The 22,031-nt window shown below is 41.0% G+C and overlaps 1 protein-coding gene across 13 annotated transcripts in view; it reads right to left on the bottom strand.

Annotated features, from left to right (window-relative positions):
- Positions 1–22,031, bottom strand: part of TANC1 (tetratricopeptide repeat, ankyrin repeat and coiled-coil containing 1) — a 241,983-nt gene that overhangs the window by 111,310 nt on the left and 108,642 nt on the right. For all 13 annotated transcript variants that reach the window (XM_043576845.1, XM_043576842.1, XM_043576844.1 and 10 more), the window contains one exon: positions 21,068–21,268. In XM_043576845.1, coding sequence (XP_043432780.1) covers positions 21,068–21,268 — 201 coding nt within the window. The remainder of the gene's footprint in view (positions 1–21,067; positions 21,269–22,031) is intronic.

Here is a 22,031-nt window from a genome sequence, read left to right as displayed (position 1 = left end):
CTGATAACTTTTGGCCCCTTGCAAAGAGCTTCACTTCACTTATAGCCCACAAGGCAACATGTGGGGCAGAAAAGTGGAGTGTCTGAGTTGGTTTGTCTCAGTGCAACCTAAAATGTCCTCTACCCATGAATCTACACTGATACAAGTATCTGAATGGGGAAGAAAAGATGAATCTCTCATGCAGAAAATCTCACATCGATGCAGATACCCCACTGTCAAGGAGGGGGAGGAGAACACCCCACCCCGCATATGTGGGCTGCTCATAGCACCTTCCCTCCAGAAAGTAGGACGTGGAGAAGGGCATAAGAAGAAAGAGTAACTTGACTATGGAGAAACCTGGAAACCACTACCTTGGCCGGGTGACCAAAGTTAATGTAAACTGTGATAAGTCACATTGTTAGTATTCATCATCAACACAATGTGGTAAAAAGGGCACTTTACCAGGGCGCCTGGGTGGCCCAGTCTGTTAAGCATCTGATTCTTGATTTCAGCTCAAGTCATGATCTCACAGTTCATGAGTTTGAGCCCCACATCAGGTGCTGCACTATCATTCGCTTGCTCCCTCTCTCTGCTCCTTCCCTGCTCACGCTCTCCCTCTCTCAAAATAAGTAAACTTAAAAAGGGGGGGGGCACTTTACCTCTATAGTCTTCCTCCCCAAAACCCCTTAAATCCAGTCTAATCATGAGAGAAGTATCAGACAAATCCCAACAGGAGGACATCCTACAAAACACCCTAACAGTAAGCATCAAAACTGCTGAAGTCATGAAAACCACAGAAAGTCTGAGAAACTGTTACAGCCAAGAGGAGCCTAGGGAGACATGACAAATAAATGTAATGTGGTATCCTGAATAAGATCCTGGATATGCGTTATAAGCTAAAGAAATGTGAATGAAGCATTGACTTTACTTGATAATAATGTATCAGTATTAGTTTATTAATTGTGACAGTAATGTACTATGTTAATAATACAAGAAACGAGGTATGTGGTATATGGGAACTCTGAACTATCTTTGCAACTTTTCTATAAATCTAAAACTAAAATAAGTTTATATTTTTAAAAGTTCATCCAAGTCTCAAATGGTAACTGAGACACCTTCACATACCGGAGAATGCCTTTATCTTCTACATTAAGGAATTTAGGCTCTGTTCCTGATAGTCCCTTGATAGCCACCACAGAAGAAGAGGGTTGTTACAAGCTGAATGGGGTTCTCCCAAATTTCATATGTTGAAAGCCCAACTTCCAGTATCTCAGAATGTGACTGTATTTGGAGACTAGGCTATTTTAAAGATTATTTATTTTTGAAAGAGAGAGAAAGTGTAAGTGGAGAAGGGGCAGAGAGAAGGAGAGACAGAATTTCAAGCAGATTCCACACTGTTAGTGCAGAGCCCGATGTGGGGCTCAAACCCACCAACTACGAGATCATGACTTGAGCCGAATTCGGATGCTTAACGGACTGAACCACCCAGGTATCCCAGGAGACTAGGCTTTAAAGAGGTAATTAAGGGACACCTGGGTGGCTCATTCGGTTAAGTGTCTGACTTTTGATCTCGGCTCAGGCCATGATCTCATGGTTCTGAGATGGAGCCCCACATAGGGCTCTGTGCTGACAGCACAGAGTCGGCTTGGGATTCTCTCTCTCTCTCTCCCTCTCTCCCTCTGCCCCTCCTCTGCTAGTGTTCTTCCTCTCTCTCAAAATAAATAAACTTTTAAAAAAAGATTTAAATAAACCTTTTTAAAATAATAATAAATAAAAAATGAAAAGGTAATTACGTTAAAAGAGGCCCCTGCTATGGTCCCTAATCCAATCTGAGTGGTGTCCTGTTTAGATGAAATTTGGATACACAGAGACAGGAGGACAAACACAGGGAAAAGACCATATGAGGACACAGTGACAAAGAGGCCATCTGTACACCAAGGAGAGAGGCCACTGGAGGCGGTAAACCTGCAAGCACTTTAATCTTGGAACTTAAGCCTCCAGAACTGTGAGAAAATACGTTTTTGTTACTTAAGCCACCCACTCTGTGGTACTTTGTTATGGCAGCACTAGAAACTAATAGAGGGGTGAGGCAAAAAAACATGACACCACTGAAGGCCATGGGACTAAAGAGCCTGATGGCTTCTGTGCCATCTGCACCTACTGAGAGGAAACTAACCTAAGGCTGCTGTTCTGGTCAGCAATGAGGTGAAATGGAAATGTCTAGGGCTTTGCAATCAGGCTGATGGAAGTTCAAATCCCAGCCAGGCAGTAACTAGCTATGCAACCTTTAGGCAAATTATCTAAACTCTTGGGTCTCTCCATCAACAGTAAATGGGGTGGGTGCCTATACCTCAGGGTTAAATATATTTATTTATAAGATATCTAGTACACAGTTAAGTACTAAACAAATACTAACTTTCCATTCCTCACTTCCTTTCCTTTAAGCTGGCAACCTATGGCCTAGGGGTGAAATCTGACCCATTTCATGTTTTTATAAATAAAATGTTAGTGCAATATAGATAGCCATGACCATTCATTTATGTACTGTCTATGGCTAATCTGTGCTACAATGAAAAGGCTGAGTAGTTACAACACAGACCGTATGGCCCTCAGAGCCTAAAATATTTACTATCTGGCCCTTGACAGAAGAAACTTGTAAATTCTACTCTGTCAGCAACTACCCTATTTCCAAAAGTGAACACTTTCCATTCCTTATTGTACTTGAACTTCCCAGTCTCTCCCACAGATGCCATGTCTTGAAATTCTTCTTAGCTCAGGTTCTGCACTTCCAACTCCCCAATGTTCTTCACAAACAAGGCTCTGTGGAACATCCAAGGTTCAAGATATTCAAAGTCAAACTTTGCACCCCTCCCAACCAACCTGTTTCTGTAATCCACACCATAGTTAATTACACAGCACCTACATCCATGGCAGGACAGAAACAGCATGACTTGAAATCCCACAACTGGAGTTGAAATTCCAATCATCAGAGCCTTACCTAAAATACGAGACTAATAATCACCTTGGAGACACCCTGATAATTATATAGGAGGGGAGGGTAAAACCACAAGAGCAACACATTTTTTTTAATCTGAACCCACCTAGAAAACCAAGCTAGAGCCCCTGGCAAGCTTCCCAACTGGTTTGCAAAGAATGAATGAAGTGCGTACAGAGATATGGATCCCTTAGCTGTCAGGACTGCTGGGAAGTCTGGGGTAGCACCCCAAGGGACAGTCCATTTACCCTCGTGGCTGGACAAACATCTCCTACGTGCCATGATATGAAAAGAGACAGCAAGCCCTGGCCCAGAGCCATTCTGCATTTGTCTTCCTTCCCTCATTCCCATATACAAATAGGTCACCGCAACCTATAGATTCTTTTTCCTACAACTTTCTTAAGCAGATTTCCCCCTCCCTCCATTCTCTCATCAGTGCAGAGGCTTCAGTAACTATACTTCAACTGAATCATTACCAAAGAGGCCCAACCAGTCTCCCCAAATCCAAGATGGCCTCTATAAAATAGTTACCGTCCTAAATCCTTTATCTATTCCATGTCTCTACTTAAAGACTAAAGGACACCACTGCCAAAAGACTAAAATCAGTCCTGGCTCCCACTGAATTCCCACACTTTTCTCTAACACTACCTGCTGCCCCACAATGCCTTGTGAGCTCCAGCCAGTACCTTCCAGTCACTCACCTGCCTGCATGTTCTCCAGATTTCAGAGGGGGCTGTCCCTTCCCTACAGAACAGTCCTTCTGCCCAGCTCAAACCCCATTAGCTATGGACCTCCTAATTCATGCGTTAAGAGTGCCTTCCAGTGTCACATGCACTTGGCACATTACCAGCTGCCCCCAGAGATTCTTGCTCTTTTCCATGGCATCACAACTTTGCAGACACCGCTAAGCATTACAAGTTAGCACCTCTCTCACTAAACTGGAAGGTCCTCAAAGCTTGGGGCCAAGTATTTATTTACCTTCCTATCTACCTCACCTCTATCCCAGAGCCCAACATACAGCTCATGCTCAATAAACCTTTAGAAGACAAATGTTTATGGAGCCTCATGAAATCACCAACTAAAAGAAAGACTGAAGCAACTCAGAGTGCCTCTGAGGCCATTCAGAAAAATAAAGGTCACCACCAAAAAAAGTCACATCCACCTACACAGTGTCCTCTTACGATGAAAGGGATCCTGGAAAAATCTCTTGCCAACTCAGCTGCCAGCGAGTCCAGGAGAGGTGGGGGAAGCAAGAGCTCAGAAGAGCAGTAGTGCATAAAGAGGGACTATTTTTAAAGGCCAAAGGGCACACGAACTAAGAATTTCCAGTTTGAAAGGAAGAAATGGAAAGTAAACCACAAAAATAAGAGTATCCAAATGCAAATTAAAAATCATTCTCTTGAGCAGTCTGCTAGGTTTCTTTCTCATTTCAGGGAAAACATATTGGACTCAAAAGGTTTTATTTTTTCCTTTTACTACATCGTTAAGAAATCTACAAGCAACAGTGAAAAAGTCAAGGTGACTCATGCGTATGAAGCTATAGTAAGGTTTTTCCTGCCCTAAAAGGACCTGTTCTTCCTCAATTGCTTATTAAAACACCACAAACTTTTGGGGCACCTGGGTGGCTCAGTCAGTTAAGCATCTGGCTTCGGCTCAGGTTATGATCTCATGGTCTGTGAGTTCGGGCCCCGCGTCAGGCTCTGTGCTGACAGCTCAGAGCCTACAGCCTGCTTCAGATTCTGTGTCTCCTCTCTCTCTGCCCCTCCCTGGCTCTCACTCTGTCTCTTTCTCTCTCAAAAATAAATAATAAAATTTTAGAATTTTTTTAAAAAAATTTAAAAACACCACAAACTTTTAAAAAACATGCAGCAAAGCCTAGTATCAAGTAAATATCAAGTCCTCAGAAAGTGTTTAACGTGTGCTTCCTTGACCTGGTCTGTTGACATCATTTCTTCCTGAGAGTCTCACATGGCTCACATTGTGAGGGATCTTTCATAGCTAGGCAGAATCAACCCTCCCCTCAAGACGCTGGGTGGTTTTCCTACCCTCACCCCAAAAACTTTGGTTATCACCTTGCTTCCTTGTAAACTGCTTCTCACACTCCTCCAAATCTTGGCTACTTGCATTCTCACTGTTTGATCTTTACCGCTTTCAATAAGAACTACAATAGGACCAAGAATAAATAAACAAGGCATGTGACTGGGAGCAATACCTATTACAGGAAATGAACAGCAGCCAGAGAGCTGACCAGACCCTTCACAGAAGCTGTCGGCAGGTCAGCTCCTGTGCTTATAGACCCAAATCCAGGTACCAACAGTAAGGCTTCAGCGGTCCTTGCACTGAGGCAGAGGTGTCTTCCTCACTGTCCAGGTCAGACAAACTCAAGTCATAAGAGGAGGAAGTAGGAGAAGCCAACACATGGAAAAAGGGGCAAGTTACCTAATCTCAGAAGTTATAGGTGGCAGCAAACTTCCTGAGTGTGTTTTAGGAGCCAGGCATTTACCAGCATCCTCTCCATCCTCTCAAAGAACTATATGGTAGATCATTCATTCTCCAGTTCAGATGAGGAAAACAAGAATCAAAGAGCTTGTCAAGTCACTTCCAAGGGCATAGAGTTGCTAAGAACAGGGACCTTGGATTTGAACCTCAGGTCTATCCACCTTTTAGGGCTAGAAACTAACCACAGCACTACATGCTTGGATAGAATTTCCCCATTTAGATGACAGCAAGGGAAACGAAGGATATACAAGTTCATCTTCCCTAATGTACATAAGATCTGCTTAAATCACACCACTTCTAAAAAAATCATGCATTCTCAGAATCTTTTATATGCATATACTCAAACTTTAATGCATGTATGAGTACATATATACATTCATTCAAATACAGTACATATACCTGGCTCCAATAAGAACTCTAGAACTGGAAAAAAAATGCTGTAAATTATTTTGTAAAAGTAAACTACCTTTAATAAAGAAAATTTCTATTGAATTTTTGCTAAAGATCTCAGTCTACAATCTTCTGATTAAAATAACAGGAGATTCCTAGCCTGTGAGCCTCACTTCAAGACCTCTAATTTCTGTATCAAATATTAACACTAGACCCTAGGATGTGCACAGCAGGCACATAATTTCTTTTGCGTACTGAAGCCTCACATCCAGAGTCCTTGTGAAATATCAAAATGCCCAAGAGAGAAGTGCCCATAATACCTCCTATACTCTCAAAATGACAGTGTTACAATGGAGTTGTAACCTGGGCACAATTACTTCACTTGCATTCAACCGCATGTGCTCTGCAAGGCAGGAGACACACGTACCTACTGTTCCCTCAGCCACTCTTGGCCCTACACACCCTCACATAATGGGATTCTGTGTGTAAGGTACACATTTCTGGTACCAATCAGACACGAGTACAAGCTTCCTACTTCATCTGGTACATCCAAATAAACAACAATCTGTGTCAATGGCAGAAGAAAAATGTGCCATCCAGAGGCAGTCTGTCTGCATATGGCATTTAGGAGCAACTTAAGGGGTATTCAAGGGTAACCTGGCACAAAGACTTCTGTCTTAAATGCCAATTTTATCACTTACCTGCATAAGGAACAACTCTGTAACTATGCTTGCATGCACACCTTCACACGAGTAACTGTCTGCTCAACTTCCACTGAAGTTCTGCTCTCATTGCCCGGTGAGCAAGTGTGAACCACTTTGGAGCACTTACTCTCCACCAGCTTCAGGGACCGCTTCTCCTGTTTCATAAAGAGCTCACAGGAGCTTCACAAGTCATTGAGGCAGGGGACCACCAGCCATCCTACCTTTGCTTCGCCCAAATTTCTTTTTTCTGCTCAGAACTTCTTTCTTAAACCTTTGCACTTGCATCACAGTTTACAAGGCAATTTTACAGACATCATTTTAATCACTTCACACAAATCGCATGCAAACCAAGAGATGAATAATACAAGTAGTTGGTGGGAAAGCTGGAATTGGAAGCCAGACAGTGGGCCAGCCACTGCATTATGCTGCTTTCATGTCCTGTTCACAGACAATAAAGCTTTGCTGCACATCAAAAAGACATATGCTTGCCAGAAAACACATATGTCTGAGGATGAAATCCCTCTGAGGGGCATCTGGCTGAGGATGGGGAACTGAGAAGACAGATACTGTGGGAATCCATTCTAGGCCACTAAGTCAGATGAAGGAAGATGAAGACGGGCTCCATAACTGATGGCTACACTAAGACAGCAACCACCACAGAAAAGCTGTGTATCAGGCCCTATACTTCACCGTCTACATCTCATTTAAACTTCAGTTACCCTATAAAGAGAAGCACCATTATTACTCCCATCTCCCAGATGAGGAAACACCTATAACCTTCCCAAGCACACCAAGTGGGAGGTGAATCCAGTTCCAATCTGCCCAAGACTGAGACGGATGGAGACAGTTGCACCTATCAAGATCATTAATATTTTAGTTAACTAAAACCAGGGTCTCATAGATTTCTGACTTCTGATGGATAATTTATTCTCCTAGGCTTTTCAAACAGTGAGCTCAAGCTGAATAGGCCTATATCTGTTAAAGAAATTGAATCAACAAATAACTTTCCAAAACAGCACCAGGCCCAGATGGGTTCATTGGTGAATTCTACTAAACATTTAAGGAAGAAATCATACCAGTTGTCTACAATCTCTTTCAGAGGATAGAAATGAAGGGAATACTTCCTCACTCACTGAGTTTATGAAGCCAACATTATTCCAATGCCACAAGCAGGCAAAGACATTACAAGAAAACTACAGACCAAAACTCCCATAAATACAGATGCGAAAATCCTCAACAAAATATTAGCAAATCAAATTCAAGAATGTATAAAAAGAATTATATATGACGGTCAAGTGGGATTGATCCCAGATGCGCAAGGTTGGTTCAATATCAGAAAATGTAATTCATCACATCAGTAGGCTAAAAAGTAAAATCACATGATGATATCAATAGACATTGACAGTTCATGGCAAAATCCAACACCCATTCATGATAAAAACTCTCCGTCAACTAGGAATAGAGGGGGAACTTCCTCAACTTGATAAAGAATATCTACAAAAACTCTAATATCGTACTTATGGTGAAAACAAGCTTTCCCACTAAGATCAGGAATAAAGCAAGGATATCCCCTTTCACCAACTCCTTTCCATTATTACCGTGGAAGTCCCAATTAATGCAATAAAGCAAGAAAAGGAAATAAAAGGCACATAGACTGGGAATGAAGAAATAAAACTGACTTTCTTCACAGATGACATGCTCATGTATGTAATAAATCCAAAATAACTGACCAAAAAATACCTGGAACAGGGATTATGGAAAATTTGTAGGATACAAGGTTCATATATAAAAGTCCATTGGTTTCCTATATACCAGTAATAAACAAATGGAATTTAAAAATTAAAACCAATACTATTTGCATTTGCACTTCAAAAAGTGAAATCCTTTGGTATAAAAAAATATGTAAAAGATCCACATGACAAAAACTACAAAATGCTGGTGAAAGAAATCAAACAACTAACTAAATGGAGAGATATTCCATACTCATAAAAGGGAAGATTCTACCTTGTCAAGATGCCAATTTTTTTCCCAACTTGATCTACAGGTTCAATGAAATTTCAATTAAAATCCCAGCAAGTTATTCTGTAGATATTAACCAACTGATTCTAAAGTTTATGTGGAAAGGCAAAACATCCAAAATAGCCAAAATAACTTTGAAGGAGAAGAACCAAGTTAGAGGACTGACACTATCTTACTTCAACATCTACCATAAAACTAAAGAAATCAAGACCATATAGTATTGACATAAGAACAGACAAATAGCTCAATGGAACAGAATAGAGAGCCCAGAAACCCACATAAATACAGTCAACTAATCTTTAACAAAGGAATAAAGGCAATATAATGGAGCAAAGTCTTTTCAACAAATGATGCTGGAACGATTGGACATTCATCACATGCAAGAAAATAAATGTAGACACTGACTTTACACCCTTCACAAATATTAACTCAAAATCGATCTCAAACCAAAATGTAAAAGGCAAAACTATGAAACTCCTTGAAGGTAAGAGAAGAGAAAACCCCAAGACCTTAGCTATGGCAATGACTGTTTAGCTACAACCCTAATTTATGAAAGAAGTAACTTATAAGCTGAAATTCATTAAAACTAAAAACTTTTCCCCTGAGAAATACACAGTCAAGAGAATGAGAAGACAATCCACAAACTGGGAGAAAAAAGATACATCTGATAAAAGACTATAATCTAAAGTATGTAAAGAACTCTTAAAACTCAACAAGAACACAAAAAACCTGGGTTTTAAAATGATCCGAACCTTAAGAGGTAGTTCACCAACAAAGATATACACATTGAAAATAAGCTATGAAGGGGCACCTGGGTGGCGCAGTCGGTTAAGCGTCCGACTTCAGCCAGGTCACGATCTCGCGGTCCGTGAGTTCGAGCCCCGAGTCAGGCTCTGGGCTGATGGCTCGGAGCCTGGAGCCTGTTTCCGATTCTGTGTCTCCCTCTCTCTCTGCCCCTCCCCCGTTCATGCTCTGTCTGTCTGTCCCAAAAATAAATAAAAAACGTTGAAAAAAAATTAAAAAAAAAAAAAAGAAAAGAAAAAAAAAAAAGCTATGAAAAGATGGTCCACAACATGCAATCAGGGAACTGCAAATTAAAATAAGAGACCACCATTCACCTATTAAAATGGCCAAAATCCAAAAAACTGACAACACCAAATCCAAGTAAGGATGTAGAACAACAGGAATTTGTTGTTGTTGTTGTTTTTGAGAGAGAGAGCATGTGTGCCAGCATATGTGAACAGGGGAGGGGCAGAAGGAGAGGGAGAGAGAGAATCTTAAGTAGACCCCATGTCCAGCACAAAGCCTGATGCGGGACTTAATCTCACGACTGTGGGATCATGACCCGAGATGAAATCAAGAGTCAGATGCTTAACTGAAGGAGCCACACAGGCGCCCCTAGAACAACAGGAATTCTTATTCATTGCTTGTGGGAATGCAAAACGGTATAGCCACTTTGAAAGTTTGTCAGTTTATCTTAGAAAACTAAACGTATTCTTATCACATGACCCAGCAATCATACTCCTTGGTATTTACTCAAAGGCATTAAAAACTTATGTCCACACAAAAACTGGCACACAGATGTTTACAGAAGGTTTACTCAAAACTGCCAAACCTGAAAACAACCAAGATGTCCTTCGGTAGGTGAAGGGATAAATAAACTGTGGTACATTCGGACAATGGACTATTATTCAGCACTAAAAAGAGATAAGCTATCAAGCCATGAAAAGATGTGAAGGAACCCTAAATGCATACTAAGTGAAAAAGCCAGTATGAAAAGACTACATACTATAGGATTCCAACTATATGACCTTCCAGCAAAGGCAAAACTATGGAGTTTGTAATTGCAAAGGTGAGTAGTTGCCAGTGGGTGGGAGAGATGCAATGGAGCACAGAGGATTTTTAGGACAGTGAAAATGCTCTGTATGATACCATAAAAATGGATACGTCATTATACATTTGTCCAAACTCACAGACTGTCTAATACCAGAATGTAAACTTTGGACCTTGGGTGATAACAGCATGTCAGTGCAGGTTCACAGATTGTAACAAATGTACCACTGTGACGAGAGATGTCGATAACGGGGGAGGCCGTGCATGTGTGGAGGCTAGGGGTGTATGAGAAATCTCCGTACATTTCACTTAATTTTGCTGTGAACCTACAACTGCTCTTTAAAAAATTCTATTAAAAAAAGTGGGAGGGGTGCCTGGGTGGCTCAGTCGGTTAGGCATCCGACTTCGGCTCAGGTCATGATCTCATGGTCCATGGGTTCGAGCCCCGCATCGGGCTCTGTGCTGACAGCTCAGAGCCTGGAGCCTGCTTCGGATTCTGTGTCTCCCTCTCTCTCTGACCCTCCCCCGTTTATGCTCTCTCTCTGTCTCAAAAATAAATACAAAACATTTTTAAAAAATTAAAAAAAAAAGTGGGCTCATCAATTGCCACGTAGGACCTCTAACCAATAAAGGATGACTTACTTGGTGATGGAAAGGATAAGAAAGTCACACCTCCTTGGAAGGGTTTCCTAAATTTTATTTCTCAGAACACTTGTGCCAAGAAAGGGTTCCACGTGCGACTGTTCACTAGCTACTCTCAATAAGTCCCCAGAGACAAAGCTTACTGGTTTAACATTCCAGGTCTGGACAATGAAGATTTTCCCTGTGGTCCCAGTTCTCCCTTTGTAAGGCACCCTGGTTCTTACTGAGCTCTCCTCTAGAGATCACCATTCCGTGTTCACTTCAGCTTCCCAACTCCAGGCTTTGCACACCCTTGCCCCTCCACCTGGAACACAGCCAGCCATTCCTGCCGACACACAGACCTGTTTCACAACAAGCTTGAGGATTCGAGCTGGAACATCACTCTTTTCCTCCTGCCGACTTCTACTTTACAATGACGTTCATCAATGTTACTTACAAATACAGTAGGTTCCATGAGCTTCTGTGACTTCTGTGTTTCTCTGAGAATCAGAAAGGATCAGAAAGAAGAGATTCCCACCACTGCTGTCCCTGCCCCCATCTGTTTTCTTGAGGTAAAAAGACTCCTTTCTGAGCATGGCACTGGGTTTGTTCTAGCTGCCATCTGACACCACCACAGGGTGCAGCTGACGCTGCTATAAAGTGTGACTGGATAAAGCCTCCAGTCATCATTAACCGCAGGCAGTGGGAAACATGCAGCAAAAATGCCAAGAGCCTGAGAAAATGGAAGAGTGACAGGAGGGAGCATAGAAAAGTAGGATTGAGAAGGCCCCTGACAAACCCAGCTTAAAACCTACTCCCCTTTGCTCACTGCCTAATGATAGCAAAGACCTGAGAGAGAGGTAGGGCGTTAAAGAATCAGTTCTCTGTGGATACGGGGGAAGGTATGTTTCTAGCCTTATAAACATAAGGTCATTACACTGAAATTGCTTATTAGTATTTTCAGCCAATCACATGGAGCTGATGACCATCAATTACTAAATTCCTATTCATTTTAACCAGTAGATACCTATGCCCCCTCACCAGGGTAACCAACGGAAGTGATTACATCCTGTTTTCAAGGCTTCCATGGGGAAACAAAGACAAGAACCAAAGACAAGGAGCTCATGGACTGTCAGGGCAGAGACATGCAATGAGAGGCTGTGCACAGGGAGGAGAAAGCACAGGGCTACAGGTATTTGGAGCGTGAAGTTTTTTCTCACACAGCGAAAAGGAGAGACACGAGGGAAGTCTGGATGAAGGAAAAGAAGCAAGTCATACACGAGGTCAACTCTAACAGAGGAAGTTCTGACCTTGGGCATGGGAAGGAGGGACTAAGCAAAAGGGAAAGCAGAACACCAGGGCTGGTTTAGAGCATAGAGATGACTTGGTCAAGGCCACTCACCGTTTCAGTAAACAGTGCTGAGACAATTGGATAACTACATGTAAAAGAATGAAGTTGGCCCCTACCTCACATCATGCATAAAATTAACTCAAGGGTGTCCCGGGTGGCTCAGTCGGTTAAGCATCCGACTTCAGCTAAGGTCATGATCTTGCAGTTCCCAAGTTCGAGCCCTGCATCCGGCTCTGTGCTGACAGCTCAGAGCCTGGAACCTGCTTCAGATTCTGTGTCTCCCTCTCTCTCTCTCTGTCCCTTCTCTGCTTATGCTCTGCCTCTCTTTCTCTCTCAAAAATGAACATTAAAAGTATTTTTTTAATTAACTCAAAAATCGGGGCACCTGGGTGGCTCAGTCATTTGAGCATCCAACTTTGGCTTAGGTCATGATCTCACAGTTCCCGAGTTCGAGCCCCACACAGGGTTCTTTGCTGTCAGCATGAAGCCAACTTGGGATTCTCTGTCTCCCTCTCTCTGTCACCTTCTCACATGTGCACACTCTCTCTCAAAAATAAACATAAAAAAATTAACTCAAAAGGGATCTTGCTCCCTTTTCTCTCTTAGGAGAAAATATAGGCATAAACCTGTGTGACTTTGGATTAGGCAATGGTTTCTTAGAGCATCAAAAGGACAGCAACAAAATGAACTGGATTACATCAAAATTAAAAACTTGCACTTGAAACAACGTTATCAAGAAAGTGAAAAAGACAACCTGAAGAATGGAAGAAAAGTTGCATACTACAGAACTTGTAATTAGAATAAAAAAAGAATTCTTACAACTTAGTAATAAAACTATGGTGAGACCAGCTCATATGCACTAGGATGGCTATAATAAAAAAGACAGACAATGACAAGTGTTGGCAATAATGTAGAGAAACTGGAAATCTCACACTCTGCTGGTGGGAATGCACAACGGTGCAGTCACTTTGGAAAATATTTTGGTAGTACTTTCAAATGTTACACATACAGTTGTCGTATGATCCAGCAATTCTACTCCTAGGTGTATACCCAAGAAATGAAAAGCTACATACCCACAAATATGTATACACAAATGTTCACAACAGCATTATTCGTAAGAGCCAAAAAGTGGAAACCCAAATGTCCATATGCTGAAGAATGGATTTTTAAATGTGGCACACACATACCACAAAATATTAGGTAATAAAAGGGAACAAAGTACGGATACATACTACATACAACATGGCAAACCTAAAGAACACTGTTCTATGAAAGAAGTCGGTCATGGAGCCCACATGTTACAAGATTCCATTTATATGAAATGTCCAGGAAGGGTGATTCACAGAGATAGAAAGCAGATTACTGTTTGCTTAGGGCTGCAGGATGGTGGATTAGGAAGAGGGGGAGGGAAGTAGGGAGGAATGTGGAGTAATTGCTAATGCAAATGTTTTTTTTTTTTTAAAGGCAGATAAAAAGGTTCTAAAATTAGATTGTGGCAATGGCTGCACAACCCTGTGAAAATGCTAAAAATGTTGAACTGTAAACCTTAAATGGGTGAATTATAGGGTATGTGATACATCACAATAAAGCTGTGTTTTAAAATGCAACGGGATAAATCACAATGGAAAAGTATGTAAATTTGAACTGAGAGAACAAAAAACACTTTGGTGGGTCATAAAACACTATAAACCTAATTAAATGGAAAATGATCATCTGAGAAAATGTTTTAGTGACATACATGACTGATGGCCTTAAAACAAACAGCAAGAAAGTTGTGATGATTTGATAAGAAATACCTATCACCCAAGTAGAACAGAGGGCAAATGCCACAAAAATCCCCCCCCACCACACACACACACCAGAGAGTACAAATGACAAGTATAGAATAAGCCACTCTCAACATTCATTACATTTTCACCCAGTAATCCCACTTTCAAAGTCTATGCAATGAAAATATCAGAGATGGCCTTTAAATACTAATATACGAGAATGTTCTTCCACTGTTCTTTATTTAGTGGAAAACTGGGAGCTTCTCACATGTCCAGTGCTCAGGCAAATGGGCAAATACATCACTGTCATTTAGTGGTACACAACAGGGCAGGAAAGACATTCAACCAAGTGTCAGAAGAAGTTGTCTTTCTTGGGGCATGAGGAAACCAAGATTTACTGTATCTTTAGTACATTTTTGTAATGTATTTCCCTCCTCAAATATGATTTCTAAAATTTAGAAAATAAAGATACCTGTGTATTTACCTTCATTAAAAAAGAATATGTGATTATCTCATCTAATTCCTTATCAATGGTTCTCAAACTTTGCTACATATTAATTAGAATCATGTGGGAAGCTTTTTCTTTTTAAATCTTAAATCCCAATGTCCAGGCCATACCTCATATGCATTATATCAGAATCTCTGAAGGTAGAATTCAGGCATCAGCAGTCTTTAAAACTCTGGGGTGATTCCAAGGTACGGACAAACCAGGATCAAGGGTGGGTTAGTCAACGGCACACAAAAAGGTCCGCAGCTTCACACAGGGGAGCAAAGGCATGCACATGAGTTCTATGTGTAAACACCGAACAACAGAAAGTGTGTGTCTGGGTCACAGCTGGGTGTGGCAGTGAGGCACAGGCAGCCACCTACTTCTAGGAGGAGGCTATCAAATAACAAGTCTCCAGGAGGAAACAAAGAATGTTTTCCTATTCACACAGCAGGAGGAACTGTCCTTGATGAAAGTCAGAGCACTGAATGTGGCCCTGACCACTTAGGTGAAAGCAGGGCCTAGCACTCGCTGGTTCTACAAGCAGGCTTGTACTGGGACTGTGCATTTCCTGTCACAGATGCATGTGGACACATAAGCTTATGGCCTCCCTGTGTGCATGCAACCAGAACGCAAAGCCACGTCATTTACAGCTCATGTGTCAACAATGTACAGGCAGAACAATGCAGAGTGGACTAGGAGAACGTACTGGGGACAGAGCAGGGGACCTGGGCTAAGGCCAAAACTCTATCAATACTTGCCCACTGGGGCAAGCTCTATACCTTCCATCCCTTCCATATCTGCAAAGAGGCCTTGCACAGGTGGCCTGGCGACCTCTCCAACTCTAACATGTCTATCATCTTCCCCACATAACAGAGTGTGGCTGTAGCTAAAACTGGAAGCCAGCTTTATGTTTTTCTGACCATGAACTTGATCTGACTCAGCTGTGATAATTCCCCTGACACAATATCGTGGAAGGAAAAGAAAGTGAGAATTTCCTGAGAGGTGCCAACAGAGGGGAGTTCAAAAGAGGAAGGTGACAGGAGGGCTTCTCTCAGCCCCTTCTAACTAATTCTGAGTAGTCCACAGCTAGCCTGGACAAAGCACCTCACCAGCAGTATCCATCTAAGACAGTTCCCAGAAGACATTAACTTCAAAAAGCAGCCTCTCAAAGAATGCTGGAGGGAATGTGAAATCAATACAGCTTTTCTGGAAAGTGACTGGGCAGTATGTATCGAGATTCTTTAAAAATGCAGTCCATTTTGTTCAATAATTCCACTTCTGGGAACTTGCCACTCTTATGAGATTGGATATGTGTAAAAATTACTGGACAAAACATTCACATTAGGAGTTTTAGAGACCGGTTGCACAACAATGTGAATGTACTTAACACTATTGGACTGTACATTAAAAAATGGTTACAATGGTAAGTACTGTTATGTGTATTTTACCGCAATTAATAATTTTGAATTCATAGGCATTTGACAGCAAGAACAAAGCAAAATGTCTGGGCTTATGCTACAATTTAAAAAGATCTGGGGGCACTTCAGTGGCTCAGTCAGTTAAGCGTCTGACTCTTGATCTCGGCTCAGGTCATGATCTCATGGTTTGTGAGTTCAAGCCCTGCACTGGGGAGCCTGCTTGGGAGTCTGTCTCTCCCTCTCTCTGCCCCTCCCCTGCTCTCTCTCAAAAATAAATAAACTTAAAAAAAAAAAACAACCCACAGTAACAAAGTAAATAAATAAATAAGCCTGAAAAAATAACAAATATCCAACAACTGGAAATTAGTTAAAAATCATGGGGCGCCTGGGTGGCACAGTTGGTTAAGCGTCTGACTTCAGCCAGGTCACGATCTCACGGTCCGTGAGTTCGAGCCCCACATCGGGCTCTGGGCTGATGGCTCAAGAGCCTGGAGCCTGTTTCCGATTCTGTGTCTCCCTCTCTCTCTGCCCCTCCCCCGTTCATGCTCTGTCTCTCTCTGTCCCCCCCCCCCAAAAAAAAACAACGTTGAAAAAAAAATTTTTAAAAATCAATCATAGAGGGGCGTCTAGGTGGCTTAGTCAGTTGAGCATCCCCGACTTTGGCTCAGGTTATGATCTCGTGGTTCATGGGTTCAAGCCCTGCATTGGGCTTTCAGTGCTGACAGTTCAGAGCCTGGAGCCTGCTTCAGATTCTGTGAATCCCTCTCTCTCTGCTCCTCCCCTACCCCACTCTGTCTGTCTCTCTCTCTCTTTCTGTGTCTCTCAATAAATAAAACATATACAAAAATTTTTTAATCAATCATAGGATATTGAAACAACAGACATTAAATCTCAAGTTCTTCAAGCAAATTGGAAATTGTTCATGATATAATATTAAGTGAAAAAAAGCAGCACGAGTGTGGTTTCAGGTCTAGATGGAATAGGTAAAAGTATTTTTTTTAATAAAAACGCTAAGAGTAGTTCTGTTTCTACCCTGGGATCTCCAAATTTTCTACAAGAAACACTCTTAGAGGGTGAGGGCCTTGGCAGAGAATTAACTTACGGTCCAAGAATCAAAGGGTAGAATGACTTTCACTTTACAGGCTGTCAGCTTTGAGGTTTCTCCCTTAAAGAAACAGACAGCCAGGAGGGTTTTCACAATTGCTACATCAGCTCTGTCAACGGAGACGGAACTAGAACCGGAAGCAGCACAGGTGCAAACAGCCAGCACCATCCAGTCTCCTCGTATAAGTGAGGATGAAAAAAGCAAGATCACCCACTTTCCACCATCTGCTGCTGTACCCCCATCACAGTATTTTAAAAGCTTGCTTCTCGTTCATGCCCTACCTTTTGAGTGTTTCATAATGGGCCCAAAGTGATCTGGGAAATATAATCCAACTATAAAGTAACTAATGATATTACTAATAAATAAACCACGGGAAATGGGCTTTGCTCTTCTCTGGAAGACAAAAGGATACATTACAAATATTAATGACTTCTTAGTCCAAAAAGGCTTGCAACCACCACAAGACTATAAGGGATACTGGTCCTTGTTTTCTTTAGCCACAATGTAGTTATCATTCAGAAAAAAAAAAAAAATTTTGCAACAATACTCAAAAACTGCAGCTTCAGACTAAATAATAGAAAAAATATAAATATATGGAGCAAGGTAGTAGGAGAGTAAATAATATTAACTAGCAATATAAGTGGAATGTAAGAAACTCAACAATGAAAAATGCAGGGTCACATTATTGCAAGGTTAATGAAACTCTCTGGCCCAGAGTTCCCAAGGCCCAGGAGCTAACCACCTATTGTATTAAAATACAAACTTTCATTAATACAGGCTATGCTGAGTGCCTATTACAGGGGTTTATAGTATTTGACCTTTGCCAAAATAGTTTCAGTCCCTGACAGTTTCTTGATTAGCATCAATTAGTAAAGAGTTTCTATCCAAACAAGTAAAACAGGTTTAGGTTTTCTTTCCTTCCTTCTTTCCTTCCTTCTTCTTTCTTTCTCTCTCTCTTTTTTTTTTTTTTTTTTTTTTTATGTACCTTCTTAAGAGAGAGAGAGGGTCTTATCTTAAAAATGAGAACAGGGGCGCCTGGGCGGCGCAGTCGGTTAAGCGTCCGACTTCAACCAGGTCACGATCTCGCGTTCCGGGAGTTCGATCCCCGCGGCGGGCTCTGGGCTGATGGCTCAGAGCCTGGAGCCTGTTTCCGATTCTGTGTCTCCCTCTCTCTCTGTCCCTCCCCCGTTCATGCTCTTTCTCTCTCTGTCCCAAAAATAAATAAAAAACGTTGAAAAAAAAATTAAAAAAAAAAAAAGAGAACAGAAGTCATCAAGGTAATTTCAGAGCTAGGTCTGAAAGATGACAAGATTCTGAAGCATAGCCCACTAGTGCAGGCCTCAATACTTAGGGGTGTGGCACACACAATGTATTTACTGTATCATTAGCAACAGTGCTAGCTTTTTAAATAGAAGGCTATTTTTAAATCCAGTGCACGTTCACAACCATATGTCAACTTATTTTACAGGCAGGTAGAACAGTAGGTCTCTGGGTACTTTTCTAACAATATGGCTTCAACAGAAACCTGCCTGTGTTAGACACTGTAGAAAAACATTGTTTATTGTCTGATGTACTCTGAGTCACGCCATTTTTAAGCAAGCATCTCTGCCCTTAGCTTCCCTTTTGAATTAAAATTGCCAAGATAATGAAGCCAAATTACCACTGTGAGACACTAATTTGCTGCACAAATTTAGGCAACGCACAAGCATGGCTCCGTTAGAGGAGAATCTGCTTAGTGTATTAAATTTGGATCCAAAGCATCTAAATGGAGAGTATTTTCTTCAATCCATTAAAAAGCTGAATGTTGCAAAACTACTCTCTTCTATTCATAAGGCCTTGCGCAGAGTTTAGCAGAAATAAATTTTATTCCCATGGAGAAGAAACAAACTATAGGATATTTTCTCAACACTAAGGATATCAAATTTGGTCAGGACACAGGAGACCAGGCCTCGTCAGGGATTTCTGGCCAGTGAGCCTATAGACTCTGAGACACTTCTGGATAGCCATGCTTCCCATGCTTGCCATGCCATTCATTGCTACCTAACATCCCTAACATCCCACTAAAACCTCATAAAATAAACAAATTATAACTATATGAGGTGATAGATGTGTTAATTAACCTTAATGTAATCATTTTGTAATATACACATGCATATACAAAATCATTATGTTATACACATGAAACACACACAGTGTTATGGGTCAAGTGTATCTCCATAGAACTGGAAAGAAATCAAATTAAGAAAAATTAAAAAGAAGATTGAAGTTCCACTAAAACAAATCTTTAATTTGTTAATAATAAAATCCTATCTGAAATGCATATTCCCTAGTCTCTTAGGCATTCACCAGGCCTAAGGCCCAAGAAGCATCAATTCCTTTGCAGCAACACAGGCTATATAGGAGGGCAAATTCTCCTAAGGTCGTATCTCTGCACTTGGCACTTGCAAGTACTATTCCCTTAGGAATCCAGATAGGTTCAGAATTCTATTATCTGTTTTTTATAGATGAAGTATACTTAAAGAAGACATCATGCCTGTCGATGCCCACCAGACACAGGATGCACATGAACACACTGATTCAAGGAAAAAGGGCAAATGACGTGGCTGATACAGAAAAAAGTATAACGCTATGTACAATTTGCATAGTCATTCCAATGGGGTAACCAGCAAGAAAGGCAGTGTGGGAACCAGGATTTGAAAGAAGAAGAGAAATCTGACAGAGATACAGTCGTAGGGAAAGGCAAAGAGAAAGAAGGACATTCCAGGAATTTCCCCAAATACTGATAAACAGGTCAAATTCCTTGGCACAGGAAATTGCTTCATACCAAAAAGGTTTCCAAGTTCCAGCTAATGACTGGATTGTAAACAATGTTGTCCAAAATAAGAAAGCTCTAGGACAATAAAAGATTTTGGACACTTACCAATTCATAGCATCATTTCTAACATTCAAAGTGTCAAGGTTTGTCCTCTTAATTTTGTCACCACACAAACTGAAAATATCCACTAAATGATTCAGAAATCATGCCTATCACATCTCAAATAATACAAACATTTAGGAAACCAGAAAAACAGATACCAATTTTATAGGCCCAGGACACAATGTAGACCAATCCCAAACACATTCATGGATAAATGAGAAGAATCCTTTCACTGGCATATGACTGATCAGTAAAGACCCCAAACTATCCTACCCTCAGAAAACAAATGCTCAGCAAACATAAAAGAAGATCAAAGAACTTTCATGATTGTGGGTATCAGCATTCTGGAAAGGCTTTCCTCACGTCTGATTCGTAACCTCTCAAAGTTAACTAACGTTTGTGTTTTCATTGGTAATGTTAAGTGCAAAAAGTTGGTAATGATGAAGGAAGCCAAAATACTTTAAACAAGTAATCCATGAGACCCTTGTTCCCACCCCTTTACAAATCTGAATTTTCACAAATTGTATATCTACTCAAATACTGAGTGATGTAATCAAGGAAAGTATATTAGTATATAACACTTGGCAGTAATAAATGGACTGCTGTCAGATTACACTTGCCAAAATCCAAAATCTTTAAATGCACCACAATGAGTTTAGATTATAGCATTTCCTAATTCACCACCAAGAAAACAAGACCAATGATTGATTAACATTAATACTGATAACAAGATCCTGAATCTTGGTAAAAGTCTAACCTAAGCTATCAAAATAGTTTGTATATAGGCTAAACTAAAGAAATTAGTCTAAATTCAAATCAAAACTTTGTTTTTTAGAGATTTTCTTCTTCCAGAAGTTACTGTAACAAAGAAAAAACCTCCCAGGAAATTTCTTACAAGCACTAGTTTTTCTTAATCTCAATACATGCCTTACATACATAACGAAGACAGTTAGGGTGCTGTTTTGTTGCTTACTTACCTGGGGATTTTTTATTTGATCTTGATTGCACCGAATGAGACTGTCGAGGTAGCAGAGGTGATGAAGGCAGAGACATTGAGACACCTTTGGCCAAGCTCACCCTGTAGGTGTCTTCTGCCACAGGAACGCTGCTCACAGACAAGTCACCACCATGGCCAGGGGGCAGGACTGGGGGAGAAGTCTCTGGACCAAAGTCACCTCCTGGAGTGAAGAGAAAAAACCATAAATTAGGTCATCCACTACAGGTAGATTAATTCCTAAGAACTACATCCTTAGAATATAATTCTCATATGTCACCTACGTTGACACCTATGTTGTTTTTTAATGTTTTCTTTTCTTCTACCACTCTTATAACTTTTTCTATGTGAGAGAAAATTCAAGTTTCACCACTCAAGTATCAATGAACTCTGCCTCATACACCATTCTGGACCATATCAACTGGCCCAGTTTCACTCCTAACAATGGGTCCAGAAAGCCGCCAATCTCAGATTAGATTAAGACCAAGTATGAATGATTCACAAGAAGCTGTGATTTCAGATTTCAGCTGAAGTAGGGGAGGGAGGTTATTGGTCTTACCCAAGTATCTTAGAGTAGATTCGAACACCCAGATTCATTCCAGAACTCCGACTTCACTTCTCTCCAATAAAATACTCCAAGAGAGGGTCTCTCTACTTCAACATTCCTCCCCAGCACTATATCTCTTCTCTCATTAGATCCCCTCCTCCAATTCGACCAGCTCAACCCTTAGTCATGAGACTAGAAATATGGCTTACTGATGAAGCTGGTTCTTCTTGGTGTTCAGCTTAAGAATAAACAAGCTTACTATTATGAAATCAGATATTCTAGGGTAAGCAGATCCAACAACAAAATACAGAGGATGCAATTACAGTATAGAGAGTACAAAAGGAAGGGAGTATGGTGGTGAGGATTAGCCTCTCTGAAAAAGATACAGCTGGTCCTCAAG

This window comes from Prionailurus bengalensis, chromosome C1 (genome assembly GCF_016509475.1).
Source record: "Prionailurus bengalensis isolate Pbe53 chromosome C1, Fcat_Pben_1.1_paternal_pri, whole genome shotgun sequence".
In the NCBI taxonomy this organism is placed as follows: Eukaryota; Metazoa; Chordata; class Mammalia; order Carnivora; family Felidae; genus Prionailurus; species Prionailurus bengalensis.
Note: the sequence above shows the minus strand (reverse complement) of the source record. Positions and strands in the feature narration are given on the sequence as shown.